The sequence below is a fragment of the Mustela putorius genome, unplaced genomic scaffold (assembly GCF_011764305.1).
Source record: "Mustela putorius furo isolate JIRA1106 unplaced genomic scaffold, ASM1176430v1.1 tig00003962_pilon_pilon_pilon, whole genome shotgun sequence".
NCBI classification, from domain to species: Eukaryota; Metazoa; Chordata; class Mammalia; order Carnivora; family Mustelidae; genus Mustela; species Mustela putorius.
In genome coordinates, this window is record NW_025422106.1 from 18,928,564 (window position 1) to 18,945,018 (window position 16,455).

Consider the following 16,455-nt stretch of genomic DNA (forward strand, 5'->3'; position numbering starts at 1 on the left):
AGACTCTGCACTGAGCCCGGATCCTGATCAGGGATCATGACCTGGGCTGAAACCAAGAGCCAGTTGCTTAACTGAAATCACTTTTATTGATTTCTCTGCTCCAATGTCATCAGAGGGGTCTTCCATGACCCCTGTGTGATATTAGCCCCACCATCCTCTAACTCTTCACCTGCTTTTACTTCTCTTCACAGAACCTACTACCACCTCCATATACCATATATATCATATATATATGTGTGTGTGTTTTATATCACATATATGTATGTATATATATATGCACATATATATATATAAGATTTTATTTCTTTATTTGCCAGAGAGAGAGAGGACAAAAGCAGTGGGGTGGGCAGGCTGAGGGAGAAGCAGTTCCCCACTGAACAAGGAGCCCAACAGGGGACTCAATCCCAGGACCCTGGGATCATGACCTGAGCCGAAGACAGACAATTAACCGACTGAGCCGCCCAGATGCCCCTCAGATATCATATGTTGATGTACCTTTTGGTTACCACCTGTCTTCTTCTACTAGACTGTAAGCCCCATGAGAACAGGAGCTTCATTTCATTTACTGCTATAGGCCCAGTGCTTATAGGAATGTCTAGTATATAGTAGGTGATCAATAAATAATTTCTTAAGGGGTACCTGGGTGGCTCAGTTGGTTAAGCAGCTGCCTTTGGCTCAAGTCATGATCCTGGAGTCCCAGGATCAAGCCCCGCATTGGGTTCCCCACTCCGTGAAGAGTCTGCTTCTCCCTCTTCCTCCCTCCCTCTCCTGCTTGGCCCCTCCCCCCACTCCTTCTCTTTCTCCCTCTCTCTCTTTCAAATACGTAAATAAAAATCTTTAAAATATGTAAATAAATAAATAATTTCTTGAGTGCATGAATAAATGCAGTAAGCTCAAGTGGCCATCCAAGGCCCAGTCTAAGCTAATTCTAGGGAAGAGGAGGTGTGTTTTCTTCGGACTGGACTGATTGCCTGACTGTGGAAAAGTAACCGTGCGGTGCTGAACACTCAATGGCTGAGATTATCTGGAAGATGGCACCATTGATTCCAATGTGACCTCTGTGGGGTGTGGGCCAGCGCTCAGGGAGGGACCATTGTTGGTCTGGTCTCTTACCTCCTCTTTAGTGTAGTACTTCAGGAGGCCTTCTTTTGCCAGGAGGACAAACTTCCTTCGCAGGAACTGTGCATTGTCCCTTCCCCGCTTCCACAGGAACCCTTCCCGGTTTCCTTAGCCGCCAAGGATGAGAAAGAGGGAACAGCCACATCCTTGAGATGAACAAGCAGTTTGCAAACCACGTAGGGTCTCGAGGGTAAAGAGAACGCTCCACCCCATGCTAAGATATCTTAAATCTAACTTAGCTATGTCAGCTGCTGCACGTAGGGTTCTGTCTGGGGCCAAATTTGCCAGGTCTTGTGATTTTGGTTGGGCTCTCCCTAACTTCCTTCTTTGGCTCTTTCATAAGAAGACAGACTAAACCCTCAAGAAGGCTAAGTTCTGAGAAACTGGATGATTCTGAAAGATGCTGGTAACGGTGCTGCCCGGTGTCATGTTGACCCCAAGCTGACAAACCCCTCCAAAGGGCGGAAATCTTGAGCCTCTAGGTACCTGCAAGTTCAAGAGTACCATGTGCTCCCCTTAGCTAGGGTTGCTGAGCTCCGGCTGTCTCCGGTCCTTGCAGTGGTTTTGTACACTTTGCTTTCTGGGTCAGCGTCAGCTTGGGCTCAGAGCAGTGGGCAGACTCAGTCACAGGCCGAGGGCTAGCTGTGAGCTTGGGCCCCACACAAAGGTGGGAAGGGAGGCGGAAATCCCTCCCATGTACCTTACCAAGCCTGTGCCACATGAGGGGCCACACTCCCCAACAGCAGGGGTGCCTTTTGCTAACTGCCTGGTGGGTGAGTCTTCCTGCAACTTTACATTAAGACACTGTATGCATTTGTGGCCCTGTGGGGACCAGAGATAAAAATGCTTCTTGACCACTCAGACCATAAAACTCCGCCTGCTGATGTGTTGCTGTTTCAGAGGCAAAGGAACCCACACCTTGGCCTCTGTGGCCAGAGTGAGGCCAGCAGATAGCTCCTGACTGGGCCCTCTTCCTAACACTCGGGTGCTTTATTGACCAGAATTCATTAGAACATAGACCTCAAAAGATGATGGAAATAACCTTACCTGGGGGTGAGGTGGTTTTCCCATCGGCCATAAATTCCTGTCTTTCATACTTAGCTCGAATCCACTGTTCCTTTAACACCCTAAGAAGAGAGAGCCTTTGGTCAACTGTGTCTGAGGCACTGTTTTCCCACAGGGTGGGGGCATCCCAGCAGCTGCCTGGTCAGACCCCCCAGGGCTGCTCAGCTTCGATACCATTACATTTGGGACTAATCTTCTGTTGGGGGAAGGGGAAGACTCCTGTGTTCTGTCAGATGTCCAGTGGCATCACTGGTCTCTAACCTCTAGATGCCAGTAGTACCCTCTCCCCAGTTATGATACCCCAAAATGTCTTCAGATATTGCCAGTGCCTCCAGAGGGAAAAATATTTCCCCCAAGGGGGCTATCTGAAAACCACTGCCAGCCAGCCCAGCCTTCTAGATCAACCAGCTCCCCTGGACCATCTATACCACCACCCCCCCCACTGCATACTCTTCAGCTGAAGCCAGGAGAGTCCAGGACCCTCTTCCTGCGGCTTGCCCATAAAATCTGGGCCTGCTGCACTGGATACAGCAGTGATGTTGGGGTCAAACCACCTGGGACCTTCTCCTCTCCTATTTATCCATCATGGGACCCACGGCAAGTTGCATAACTTCTCTGAACTTGGGGAATATGTCAAAGATATTACACCTACCTTCCCCTTGGGGTTGTTGAGGGGTTTAAATATATATGTAAAAGGATCTGTTACCATGATCACCACATAGCAGGAGTTTAATGTTAGCCTAATCAGTCACATGACCCCTGCAGAAAATATATTTCAATTGTTTGGTTCCCTCTTGCCTTTTCTAGGTAAACATTCTAAGGTTCACGTGACCTTACCCAAGAACCACAGGGAATGACCCGGAAGTGGGCACCTGGCCAGAACTGGATAATCAGAGCTCTGCCCTGAGCTACTGGAGCAAAAGGAGCAAAACTGAGGGAAGGGTGAACTGGAAGCTGGAGCCAAGGAACTGGAGCCAGGGACCCAAAATGGCCTTGCTCCCAGGTACATGAAAGAAGTCTGGCCAATTGAAACAGGCAGAAACGAGAACCAGAAAGACAAGGTAAGAGGTGTTTGTGCTGCTGGCCTGTCCCTCCTACGGTCTGATCCCTAGAACCTACAACTCCCCTCGGGACTAAGCTATAATTCTGTCACTTGCAACCAGAGGCCCTGCTTAATGCACAGCCCTCACCCCCCAGCACACTGAAGACAGTCACCAAGCCCACCGTAGCACCCTGAGCCAAAGGATCAGAGCTGGGAGAGGGAGTGGTGACTGAGGCCCCAGTCCTGGTCCTGGAGGTGGGGAATTTAGAGGACTTCTAGAATTCCAGGGAGGAGGCCATTTGTGTCCCACTAATAGGGTGTAAAGTGAGGGGCTGTGGTTGGAATCGTGGAAGTAGTGTCTGGAGTACTGGCAGAAAGCCCAACACATAGTAAGTGTTCACCAAATGCCTGTTCTTCCTCCCTGCAGCAAAGCAGCAGGGAGGCAAGGGGGGGCCAAGACCCTCTTAAGGTAAGCCTGGCACCTCCCTCAGCCGGGCTGGGGCCCAGGCAGCATTCCGAAGGTGACAGTGAGAAATAGATTAAAACTAGCCTATTGGGGGGCACCTGGGTGGCTCGGTGGGTTAAAGCCTCTGCCTTCAGCTCAGGTCATGGTCTCAGGGTCCTGAGATTGAGCCCCGCATTGGGCTCTCTGCTCAGCGGGGAGCCTGCACCCCCTCTCCTTCTGCCTGCCTCTCTGCCTACTTGTGATTTCTCCCTCTGTGTCAAATAAATAAATAAAATCTTCAAAAAAAAATTTTTTAAACTACCCTGTTGGGTGGCCTGTGAGACATTTCACATAAATTATCTCATTTACTCTCTACCACCATGCCATGATGTAGGCATCATTAACTACATTTCAGAAACAAGAGAGCCCTGATTCAGAGAGGTTTGGTAACTTGTCTACCTTCTTACAGCTAGAGAGTGATAGAGTCAGGAAACAATACTGGGGTCCTCTGAGTAGAAAGCTGTGTCCCCCCCACCCCCACCCCACCATTCCACGCTGCATCAGCAACCTTTGGGTTGTTTTAACTACTGGAAAATGGTAGGGTACTAGGTACAGTTGTATAATTTGCACACTGTCCAAAAGCTTCCTGCTGAGGCTAAAGGACAATGGTGACTGAAATGCAGCCTGTTTCCTGAAAGCCATACCCTCACTGCCAGTGAGGCTGTACCTGCCCAGAGGGTATGTTCTTCCTATTTATTCCAGAATGGTGGCTGGGGGTGGATGAAGGGAGGGGGTCACTGTCTAGTAGCCCTGGCAGTGAGCCTGAGTCCCTGGAAGGAAAGCTAAGGTTCAGGCAGTCAGTCCTGCAGAGGCTGGGGTCACTAGGTACCAGGGTCACACTGACCCCTCACATCCAGGGGACCTGAAACCTCCTGTTGTTTCCCAGCTTCCCCCCACTTATATTAGATTTTCCCAGTGCCCTGTGTCAGATGGGCTAGTCGGTCTCAATTCTGTCTCTATGAGCCTCAGGAATGTTATCTATTTCATGGGGACCATGCCAGTGTTATATCAGAGCTGTTGAGAGAATTAAAGACATGAATGCACACAGCATTTAGCACAGGGCCTGGTACATAGGCAGAGTTCAATAAAGATTAGTGGCTACTATTATTTTTATGGTGCTTACATAGGGATCTGGGGCCAGACAGCTGCTTTGGAGCTAGGCTGAGTTCAAGTGGGACAGCCCTGGGCACAACACTTCATAGGAAATAGCTGAAACATACCTGTTCTACTAAAATACCAGTGTTCCTCTCTGTTATCGAGTTAGCTGCCACAAGTAGGCTATGACAACATCAGAGGCAAAGGGGCGGGTCATAGTGAAAATGCCCCATATCACAGCTGTGGAAACTGAGTCCCAAAGAGGGGAAGTGATAAACCAAGGAATAAGGGTAGCGGAGGAACTGAGCCAGGTCTAAGTGTTTTCCATGATAGTACCAAAATGTCTTCCCGGGTCTACCAGGTACATTGAAAAGACCACCAGAGATAAAGGGAGGGGAGACCAAGAAATCTACTCACAGGCAGTCGTTGGCCTGGGGGACATAGTAGAAAGCAGGGACTCTGGCTTCGTACTTGGCCTTCACACGGAGGTTCCCGTTGTGGGTCATAAACTGCAAGACAACAGCAACTCGGGGTAATATTAGAACTTGAAAAAATGTGAAATGAAACCATGGTCTACCCAGAAGGCTGCTCTTCCCACTGGCTCCGAGGCTGAGTCAGGAGACACTCCTACTGGAATCTGACACTTCCCATTGGGCTTGGTTATCCATGCGGCTGGGAAGCCCCAGCCTGGGGCAATGACGGGCTACAGCACACACTCATGTAGGCAGAACGCTTTACAGTCCTTCCCCATTAGTTCATTCCATCTCCTCGACGATTTTAATATTGCCATCCTCATTTTAGAGGTGAGGAGACGGGCTCAGAGAGGTTAGGCAACTGACCTCAGATGACGCAGCTAGAAAGTGAGGAGCTGGGACTTGAACCCAGATCTGTCTAACTCCAAAATTCAAATTCTTTCTCCCACCCCCTCCCCAGATGGCCAGGACCACCAGCAGCTATGTGCAGGAGACAGACATAGCTGGAGGATGGAAGAAGTCGGAACTGTCCCCCTTGAGTAGGTAGGTCAGGGTGATCACTGGGGCCCTATGAGCACCTGACAGACCCAGAGGCAGATATGCTTCAGCCAACAGTTACCACTCAGGAACAGAGCTGGCATATCTGGGGTGAGGGCACATGTGGGAAGAAACATCAGGTTTTTAATTTACATCCCCTGAGCTGAGTGAACCCCATTCTCCCCCTCCCCCAAGGACTCTAAACTATGACTTGGGATTTGCATGGGCTTTGGATCCCAACAGAGCAAGTTTCACATTCCAGCTGTGCCACTGATCCACTGAGTGACCCTTGGGCAGTACTGAACCCCCCCAAGCTTCAGGGATTTCAAATGCAAAAATGAAGAAAGTATAATAGGGGGGTTTAAGGGACAAAGAAACAATCTTCAGGTCTGCCTGCTGGTTTACTGGCTTCCTATCTTTCTCCTGCACTAGAACATAATTTCCACGTGGGCAGAGACTCTATCCTATTCACTGCTCTTTCCTAATACCCAGCATACAGTAGGCTTACAGTAACTACGTGCCCAACGAATAAAGCATCCAGCAGAGTGCCTGGCACAGAGTGGGCACTCAGGAAACACCCGCCTGCTTTTCCGGTAGTCCTTGAACTCCTCAGCCAACCAGCACAATTTAGAACAGCTTCCTCTCTGAAGGTTTTCTGGCCAAAATGGTATTATATCATCCAGGCTGATGGTGTCCTCCATCTCCATAGATGAGAGGAGCAAAAAGGTGCCCTTCCTGGTGATGGGTGGAAGGGAGACTATAGACCATGAATTAGTCTATTTCTATTCCAGTCCAGGACTTCAGCTAATGATACATAATGCCTACAAATGTAGGCATTGAGCCTACATTTAATCCTTACATCAGCTGATTGAACGAATAGTTGGATCCTTAAAATACAGAAGTGGAAACTGAGGGAAATAACAAGCTCAGGGCCTTGCACTCAGGGTCTCTGTCTAAGCCAGGACTCTAATAGGCTGTGCTTTCTCTTGCTAGTTACTGCTTCTCTCTGGAACTCAGTTTCCTCCCCTATAGAGGAATGGGGCTACCCACCCACCACCTCCACCCCTGCTCTGCTGTTTCAAGGCTCTTCCGTGCCCACCCACCCCCCTCACTACCTCCACAGTACTGTCATCCCAGAAGTCAAGTCTCACGGATTTAATTTTGCTGATGTCTGGGAAGTTGCGGTGGACACCAGAGCAGTTCAGGCAGATGAAAATGCCCAGCTTGTAGGAGGCCCAGTCGGGATCTAGGGGCAAGAGGGTGGAAGGGGAGTTGGACGGAGAGTTATGCACAGAAACCACAGCTGGGCTGGGCGTGCTGGAGAGGCAGGGCTTGGCCATTAGGATTTCTGGGGCCCTGCCCAGCGCTGCCCATGTTAGGACGCCCTTTTCTCTCAGTCACCCCACCTTGGGTGAGCTAAAATACCAACATTCAACCTTCTGGTCAGCCTGCCGGCCAAAGCACAGAGGCTACCAGGATGATCTTGGAAGGAGTCTAGGGATGGGGTGAAGGGCTGAGACGAGCACAAAGTGGAAGTGACAAGACTCCGGGGAACCGAGAGGAGTGGGGCGCCTGGCTGGTGAGCTGCAGGTGGGGAAGTCTGCACTGCGGAGCAGGAACTTGGGAGGACCCTAGGGGCTTCCGGCAGTTGATAAGGGAGCACTGGACCTTCGGGGGTCTGGGACCCCCTAGGTTTGGGAGATGTTTGGGCCCGTGGGCGTGGGAGGTGGCTGGGTCCGAAGTGACCATGTCAGGGACCGAGGTCCGGGTGGGTGGGGTGGCTGGTGGGGCAGGCGAACCAGATGGTCAAGGCATCAGGGTCCCGGGTCTAGTGATTGGGCCCAAGGATATGGAAGGGTCGGTGTCCGGGTCCACAGTGGGGAGGTCAGGCGGCCTGGGTTCGGATGGGCTCGGCAGCCGCTGTGGAGAGCGCGGCCGAGGGCGCCAGACCGACATTCGCTGTCTGGGTGGGCGGGGGACTGGGTCCGAAGGTGTCAGAAGAGCTCCCGCAGGGGCCCGGGACAGGACCTGGTCTGGAAGGAGGAGAGGAGGTCTGCGGGCAGGGGTCGCGCTCCCGGCCGCCGCACCCTTACCCGCCGCCCCGCAGTCCGCGCAGTGCGCGTTGCCGGTGCCCGCCGCCTGCAGCAGCTCCAGCAGCCGCTTCTTGTTGCGCTCGCGGTCGCCCATGGCTGGCCCGGCGGGCTCAGCGGGGCTCAGCCCCGCAGCCCCCTAGCCTGCCGACCGCCCAGGGCGCTGAGCTCGCGCCGGCAGGTGAAGAGTGACGCCGCTCCACCGCCTCCCGAGCGCCAGCCCCGCCCCTCGAGGCTTCCGCCCCGCCCCCGGCGCGTGCCGGCCGCCCCGTCCCCTGCTCGCCCCGCCCTCCTGCCCCGGCTGAGGCCCGCCCCGCGGGGAGCCACCGGAGCGCAGGCGGGAGAGCAAACCCTGGCCTGCCGCTTGCTAGTTGCGGGACTGTGGACAACCCAGTCAGCTTCTCTGGCTTCAGTTTCCACCTCTGCAAAAGGCGAATGAGGGCAGGTCTGCGTCTCTGGACTTCTTGGAAAATTAGACAGGATCTAACCTGCGGGAAAGCGGTCCATGGATGGAGCGCTGACATCTAGACATTCCAAAGCTACCTCCCCAGGAAACCCTCCTTAATACCCGGCTTCGAGCAATCTCTCCAGTTTCTGGTCCTTCTGGAACCCTGTTATAGGATCTGTCCCTCCCTGTGGCCCTGAGCACTATCTACGTCACGTCACAGTTATTTATATATTTATGTGAATCCTTCTTCCACCTCCGACACACACACACACACACACACACACACGCCACTCTAGATAGTTTAATGTCAGTAGCTTTATTTCCGTATCCCACGTAACTCCTGGAAACAGCACCTGCACATTTTTAGAAGCCCATTGAATTGTTGCATGACTGTGTTCACCAGGAAAGTGTGGTTTCACCAACATGGACTCCACTAGGTGCTTTTATCTGTTAAGTTCCATCACTGCCAGTTGTTGGCAGGGCTTAGGTGGTCTTGAACCTGTACTCTCCCTCCACCATTCCTGTCCCTCCTTGACCCTTTTCTTTGTGGTCCAGGGGCACACGCTGCACACACTGGCCTTCCCCTCGGTAGGTAAACACCCATATGTCATATGCATATAGCTTTACCCACAAGGATGTTAGATTTCCATCCTGATAACTGCAGCTGATGGTCTAGCTGATCTGCCTGTATCCCCAATTCCACATACATGCGTGCATACATGTGAATCCATAGGGCAGCATGGTGTAATAGAATGAATCCAAGAATTCAGGCGTTGAATCTTGGCTCCACCACTTCCTAGCTACATGGCCTTGGACAAATTCCTTCACTTCTCAGAGCCTTGTGGTCCTCACCTGTAAAAGGAGGATCTGGGAAGATCCACTGATCTTCACTGAGATGTGCCAGTACATGTGTGGCACACGAAATTCACAGAATATGGGGCGCCTGGGTGGCTCAGTCAGTTAAGCATCTGCCTTTGGCTCAGGTCATGATCTCAAGGTCCTAGGGTGGAGTCTGGCATCTGGCTCCCTGCTCAGTGGGGAGCTTGCTTCTGCCTCTCCCCTCTGTTCGTGCTCTCCTGTTCTCTCTCTGTCAAATAAATTAAAACAAAATTTTTTAAAAATCCTCATAAAAAAAAAGAGATTATTATAAAATCCTCAGAACGCGGTGGCTCCTTTGCTTTCCCTGCTCCTCGGGTCAGCTTGTGGGACCATCCTGTGGAATGCTGTGTATCATTTCCCATCTTCCACAGCAGGGAGGAGGTCAAGCCTCTGGGCCTGGGAGGAGGGGGACGTTACCAAAAATAACCAGCCAGGAGAGTCTCTACTGAGGGGGGTGAAATCTAGCCCGGGGCAGTTCCAGAGGAACCAGAGAGGGCCCAGAGAGGGTCAGAGGGCATGGGGCTGTCGACCAAACAGGCTGAAAGATGATTCATTTCCGCTGCTTTAGATGAGAAAAAAAAGACAGAAATAAATCTCCCAGGAGACACATGGGAAAGGCGAAGTGGGAGAGTAGGGGGGCAAAGAGGGGACGGGGCAAGGACATCATTTCTCTGCTGCGCCCCTGCCAGGGCAAGACCCTCAGCCTTCCTGGTTCATGCGCCTTTGTCCCGCTCTCCTCTGGCACGACGGAGGTCCCACAAAAGCCAACCCAGCAAAATGTATCCCCTGCATGATGAGGAATCAGAGGTTGAGAGATTGCTTTAGTTTGTCCTCTTCCTGCCCTTATTTCTGGAAGTTTCCATTTATAGAATTCTAAGTCTTAAGGTGGAATTTCAGGCATTCTCGGAGACTAAATGAATACCCAAATATTTAAGAAATAAAAGGCACGATTGTATTTTGTTTGTAATGGGTTTCTTTCTCTGGGGCAGGTGAGGGTGATAATGCTGATTAACACTTATTGGCTGTTTCACACAGAGTTTCACACCATTTGATCACATTTGAGGTCCCCGACTGTCCTTTGAGGGCAGTATACTGTCCTCAGAGGAGTGAAGTTATCCAAGGTCAAAGAGCCAAATGGGCAGAACAGGGGTCTAAACCTAGGTCTTTTGGTGTCCACCAGCCCCAGGACACCAAATCCCACAGGACAAGCCTGCCTTCCCGTTTGTCCTCCCATTCCTGGATTTTTTTTTCCCCCCTTACTTCTTAAAAACTGTGGTAGAAGCTCTATAACACACAATTGCCCTTTTAACCATTTTAAAAAATTTATTTATTCATTTGAGAGAGAGAGAGAGAGAGCACAATCAGGGGGAGAGGGAGAAGCAGACTCCCTCCTGAGCAGGGAGCCCGACCTGGGGCTCTACCCCAGGACCTAGAGATCACGAACCTGGCTGAAGGCGGGTGTCCAAACATCTGAGCTGCTCAGGCATTCTGCTTTGAACCATTTTTAAGTGTACAATTCAGTGGCATGATTACATTCATGATGTCGTGCGACCATCACCACTATCTGTTTTTACAATTTTTCATCACCACAAACAGAAACTCAACAGCCCAGTCATGGGTATTGGACACGATCAGAGCTCCGCTCAGGTCTGTGTTCAGGAACCAGAAGCTACTCCAAAGGGAAGAAGAACACTGGGCCAAAGACTGTCGTGACTGGGATCAGGGGACAGGCTGTGATCAGGGTGGGCGGAGGCAGCCTTCTTCATGGATTCAGTCTGTATAGCAGCCGTAGGGGTGAGGGAGCAGTTCAGGGCCTGGGACAGAGTGTCCTCATAAATAAAGCTCCCAGGGTCCCTCAGAGCACAAACATCCAGCCCTGCTCTCAGGGTCACTGCCTGGTGAGCTGAGCCCAGCCGCCACAGGGCTGGAAGAAAGCTTTCAACCACATTCCCAGCCCTGGACTTGGCTCAAGATCCCAGGGGAACAGATCACAACCTCTTTGAAAATTTAAATAATTATGTTTATTAGATTATTTTTAACTACAATTACAGGAAATTTGGAAGATACAATAAAGAAGGAAGAAAACAGCACCCATAAGTATAACCATCACTGATTCAGGGATTGCTGTATGTCAGCCATTATTGCATTTAACCTTAAATACAACCCTGAAGCATAAACTATTTTATGCCCATTTTATAGATGAGACAACTGAGAGCCCCAGAGAGAGTTTTAGTACATTTGTCCCAAGTTACACAACTGAGATGATGCATCCTGGATGATACATAGTCTGGAGCAGGGATTTGAACCCAGCTCTGCGTGGCCCCCTTTCATCAATATAGTAGGTTAATAGCATGAAGTTGACCTACAAAAATAGTAATGTCCTGCAGTTCAACCTAGTATTATTCTTTTAATAGTCCTACCACCAGTTTTTTAAAAAAATATTTATTTATTTTTGAGAGAGCTCATGTGCAAAAAAGAAGAGGGGCAGAGGGAGAAGCAGAAAGAAAGAATCCTCATGCAGACTCCCCTCCCCCATGAGTGCAAAGCTTGATACAGTGCTTGATCCCAGAACACTGAGATCATGACCTGAGCCGAAATCAGGAGTCAGCTGCTTAACCCACTGAGTCACCCAGGTGCTCCTCTACCAACAGTCTTTCTTATCTTTTTCCTAAATTTTCTTCTGGCCATTTATATATATACATTTTTATATCATCAGAATCATATTTTTTCATACAATTTTATGTCCTTTTTTCTTTAACTTTCTTTACATAATGTTTCCTATCATATTGATATGGGTGCTTCATGATACCATTTTAATAGCTACCTAATAGTCCGTGAGAGATGTATATTTCCTTGTTGTTGGACATAGATTGTGCCTGATTTTTTGTTGTTATACGTAATGCTATAATGAGTATCTTTGTGCCCAAAGCCTTTTCCTCTCTTTAATGCTAGTGTTTTCAAGCACCTGAATCTCCTGTAATTGCTCACTGGTTTCCTGGGGTCCCTTACTCACCTAAGCTTAAAGGTCATGTCTGTTGTATCATCTGTGTATCCCAGCACCTGCCAGCTGTGTAGCAGGGATTCAAAAAAATATTTGCAAGTTAAACAAAGAAATGACTATGGGTAAAAAAATAATAAACAACAAAGCAGAGAGGACTTGGGATCACGAAAGTGTTTCCCTTTGGAATGGCGTGTGCAACAGCGGAAAATCAAGCAGCCAGGCAAAAGAATCTGATCGAGCTGACCTATTTCTTTGTATATTCACTGTTAATTTGTCTTTGATAGGAAGCAGCTAAGAGCCCAGAGGGACTCCTCACTGTAGTACTACCAAAGTGTTTGCTCCTTTCACTCATTATATATTTATGGGGCATACACTATGTGCCAGACACCGTTATGGGTACTGGAGATACAGAGCTATAAGCAAAGCAAAGGGTCCGGCCTTTATGCAGCTTACCTTCAAGTGGGAAAGACAGATATACCCATATACAATATGGCACCAGAATAAAAAATGCTGTAATGGAACACAGTAAGGGGATAAAGAAGGTTAGAAGATGCTATTTTGATAGAGAGGTCAAGGAGACCCTCTCTGAGGAGGTGACATTGAAGCAAAGATCTGAAGGAAGGGGTTGAGCCAATGAGGCACCTATCTGGGGGTGGGGGGGAGAGTGTCCTAGAAAAAGAAGCCAGCAAGTGCAAAGGCCCTGAGGTGGTAACATGCTTGGGGGGTGCTTTGTCCACATCCTTTGAGCACAGAGTGGTCCAACTCCATGCTGTGGTGCCTCCCTCAAGCTGCTTCCTCTGCTGGGACACCTGGGTGGCTCAGTTGGTTAAGCAGCTGCCTTTGGCTCAAGTCGTGATCCTGGAGTCCCAGGATGGAGTATAAGGCTCCCTGTTCAGCGTGGAGTTTATTTCTCCCTCTGACCCTCTCCCTGCTCATTCTCTCTCTCAAATAAATAAATCTTTTACAAAATAAATAAAAATAAAAAAAATTTTTTTTTAAAGATTTTATTTATTTATTTGACAGAGAGAAATCACAAGTAGGCAGAGAGGCAGGCAGAGAGAGAGAGAGCAGGCAGAGAGGGAAGCAGGCTCCCTGCTGAGCAGAGAGCCCGATGCGGGACTCGATCCCAGGACCCTGAGATCATGACCTGAGCCAAAGGCAGCGGCCTAACCACTGAGCCACCCAGGCGCCCAAAAATAAAAAAATTTTTAAGCTCCTTCCTCTACTACCGCAGCCCCCTTCTCCTCTACCCCACCCTCCTGCCCAGCCCCCACTGTTCTCGCAAACTCCTGCCTCTATGTCCAAATTCAAATCTTACTTCTTATAGTTTGTCCAATCTCCTTCACCTATTTTCTCACAATGTTCATATTTCTGCTACAATAATCATCACATTGTCCTATGATTTTTTAAAATTTATTTTGTCCCAGTTAACAACGAATTTGTTAAAAGCAGATTGTCCCATTTGTCTTTATATTCTTGGTGACTAGCAAGTGCCGAACCCAAAAAATGTTGGTAGATCTATTTTTGTGAAACGTTCAGGACAAGCAAACCCAAAGAGACAGGAAACAGATTCCTGGTTGCCAGCGGCAGGGAGAGGGGGGGCTGGCTTGGAGGGTGGGGGGGGCACAGAGAGTGACTGCTGTATGGGTACAAGTTTTCCTTTTAGGGTGTTGGAAATGTTCTAGAACTATTTAGTGGGGATGGTTGCACAACACTGTGAATGTACTAAATATCACTGAATCATACACTTTAAAATGGTTAAAATGGGGCTCCTGGGTGGCTCAGCCAGTTAAGCGTCTGACTCTTAGGTCTTGATCACAGGGGAATAAAACGGCTAAAATGGTGATTATTTTGTTGTGTGAATTTTGCCGCATGCCCCCCCGCCGCAAAATGTTGGCTGAATTGGGTGGAAATGAAAGCCCTATTATTACAGGCAATCGGGCATTGTGGGGTTTGCATTCTGAACAAAATATAAGGAGTTGAAACATCCAGTTGTGAATTCTGAAGAGCCAGAAAAATAAGTCCGGAACTAACACATCGTAACTAGGTGGTTACACTTTATAACATTACCTGGAGCACTGAGTGAGAAGTTAGTTACAGAGGTTAACTTGCAACTACAATTGAAGAGGTTAGGGTGACATCTGTTGGAAATGTGGTTTGAATAAAAATTAGGCTTGAAAAGCTAAAACTTCAGTTTCCTTTAGCTTTACCTAAATTAATCACATAGAGGAGTATTTCATTTTTTAAAAGTTTATTTGTTTATTTATTTATCTAAAGAAATCTCTACACCACAGGTGGGGCTTGAACTTAGGACTCGGAGATCAAGACTCAGGTGCCCCAAGGATTATTTTGGAAAGCAACTAAGTCTTTTCCTCTTGAGGTAGTTTCTTAAACAATCACACCCCTCATCTCAATCCATATAATCAATGATCCAATTAATAATATCTTCCATTATGAAAAAAAAAGCTTCCATTGTATAACATCTTCTATTTTCCCAGTGATTTCCATAATCTCCTTTTCACAACAACCTTGTAAGAGTGGTACTTTGAACTTTAGTTTACAAAAGAGAAAACTGTTCTTACAAAAGTAAACTGAGAGGCTCCTGGGGGGCTGTCGGTTAAGTGTCTGCCTTAGGCTCAGGTCATGATCCCAGGATCCTGGGATCGAGTCTTGCATTGGGCTCCCTGTTCAGTGGGGAGCCTGCTTCTCCCTCTGCCAGCGGCTCCCCCTGCTTATGCCCTCCCCTCTCTCTCTCTGACAAATAAATACATAAAATCTTAAAAAAGAAAAAAGATGTAAACTGAGATACACATATATTATATGAGGCAGTATCGGGGCACAAGCCCATGCATTCTGTTCTGGATTTCAAATTGCAGACGCTGCTTTCTGTTTTGATCATTTGCCTTATCGTTTTAATTGTGTGTAATACTTTTTTAAAAGACAATAGGACAGTGTAACATAAAAGCAGAAAAGAAATCCAAAACTTTGGCCAGAGTAAGATTAGGAAGACCAAATTATCTTTCTTCTATAAAATATCACTAGGGGAAGGGGAGCAAGGAGATATGTTGTGTGCACCTTGGCCAGAATGATCTATCCAAGAATCAACAGCCTTTTTGTGGGAATCCTGGCTATGTTTGAGGAGGTGATCGACTTTGAAGAAAAATAAAGAAGATAATATCACTAAATAAACACTTAAACCTCATACGGTGCATATCTAATTCAAATGGCTTGGAGAATTACAATTCTTTTAAAGATTTTATTTATTTATTTGAGAGAGAGAGAGAACAGTGAGGGGGAGGGACAAAGGGAGAGGGAGAAGCGGGCTCCCTGTAGGAAGTACTAATTTTTAATTTTTGTAATTGTTTTCCCCAAACACAATGAACGTTTTAGATATTAGGTATGGGAATGCATGCATATTTTTCAACAAACACTTGAATCCTCACCGTGCCAGGCAACGTGCTGGGTATTAGAGGGGATATGATTGTGGCTTATATCCCTCATGCACTCTAGAGGGACCTACCTCGGAGAGGGGCCGTCACTTGCCCTAGTTCATGCTTTTAGTATGGTGGGATTGGAACACAGGGTTAAAGCACGGGGTTGACTGATTCCACAGTCTGAGCATAACCATTGAGCTCCTCTGTCTCCAGGAGACTTGATATATTCTGGTTGGTAGCTTCCAGATCCCTTTCAGAAAAGGTGTAGAGAGTGAAATAAGGGGACAAAGATATGTAGCCAAAACCAAACCAAAACGAAAAGCCTTACAGTTCAAGACAGGATGTATTTTGAGAGAGATCAGTCAAGTGCTTGGCAAAAGGGACGGTGCTCTGGTCTGACTGAGGAGGCTCTTCAGGGCAGGGGACACCTTTGTTGGCCCTCGGGAGGTGAGAATTCAGACCATTTTTTGCAGAGGGGGCTGGGAATCTGAGGGAAAGGGACTGGCAGGCACAAAGGTGCAGGGGTGAGACAGCGTGAGACATGTGCGGGGGAACTTCACGTCGCCCCGTTTGTCTCCTGAGTGGGTGTATCTAGCAGGAAATTATCAGCTTCAAGGAACGGAATACTGATCTACAAGTGGCTGAAACCATTAGGTCAGTTTTTCTCTTACTGAACCAGAAGTCTGCAGATGAGTGGTTTTGGGGATGGCCCAGCAGCTGAAGAATGTCATCAAGGCCTCGGAACTCCCCCCTCTTTCTGTTCTTCC

The 16,455-nt window shown here is 48.5% G+C and overlaps 2 protein-coding genes across 8 annotated transcripts in view; one reads left to right on the plus strand and one right to left on the minus strand.

The window, feature by feature from the left end:
- The window catches only part of ADAP2 (ArfGAP with dual PH domains 2), a 33,767-nt gene extending 25,603 nt beyond the window's left edge, over positions 1–8,164 (minus strand). For 2 of the 5 annotated variants that reach the window (XM_004747059.3, XM_004747058.3), the window contains exons 1-5: positions 7,930–8,164; positions 6,952–7,082; positions 5,244–5,335; positions 2,167–2,246; positions 1,114–1,226 (exon numbers count right to left, since the gene is read on the minus strand). In XM_004747059.3, coding sequence (XP_004747116.1) covers positions 1,114–1,226; positions 2,167–2,246; positions 5,244–5,335; positions 6,952–7,082; positions 7,930–8,023 — 510 coding nt within the window. In that variant the 5' untranslated portion in view covers positions 8,024–8,164. The remainder of the gene's footprint in view (positions 1–1,113; positions 1,227–2,166; positions 2,247–5,243; positions 5,336–6,951; positions 7,083–7,929) is intronic. The other 3 variants (XM_013053571.2, XM_004747061.3, XM_045070297.1) reach the window with 2 other exon arrangements.
- The window catches only part of TEFM (transcription elongation factor, mitochondrial), a 45,140-nt gene continuing 31,761 nt past the window's right edge, over positions 3,077–16,455 (plus strand). For 2 of the 3 annotated variants that reach the window (XM_013053574.2, XM_013053572.2), the window contains exons 1-2: positions 3,081–3,245; positions 5,760–5,842. The gene's annotated coding sequence lies outside the window, so the exon portion shown is untranslated. Of the gene's footprint in view, positions 3,246–5,759; positions 5,843–16,455 lie in introns of all 3 variants that reach the window. The other variant, XM_045070298.1, reaches the window with a different exon arrangement.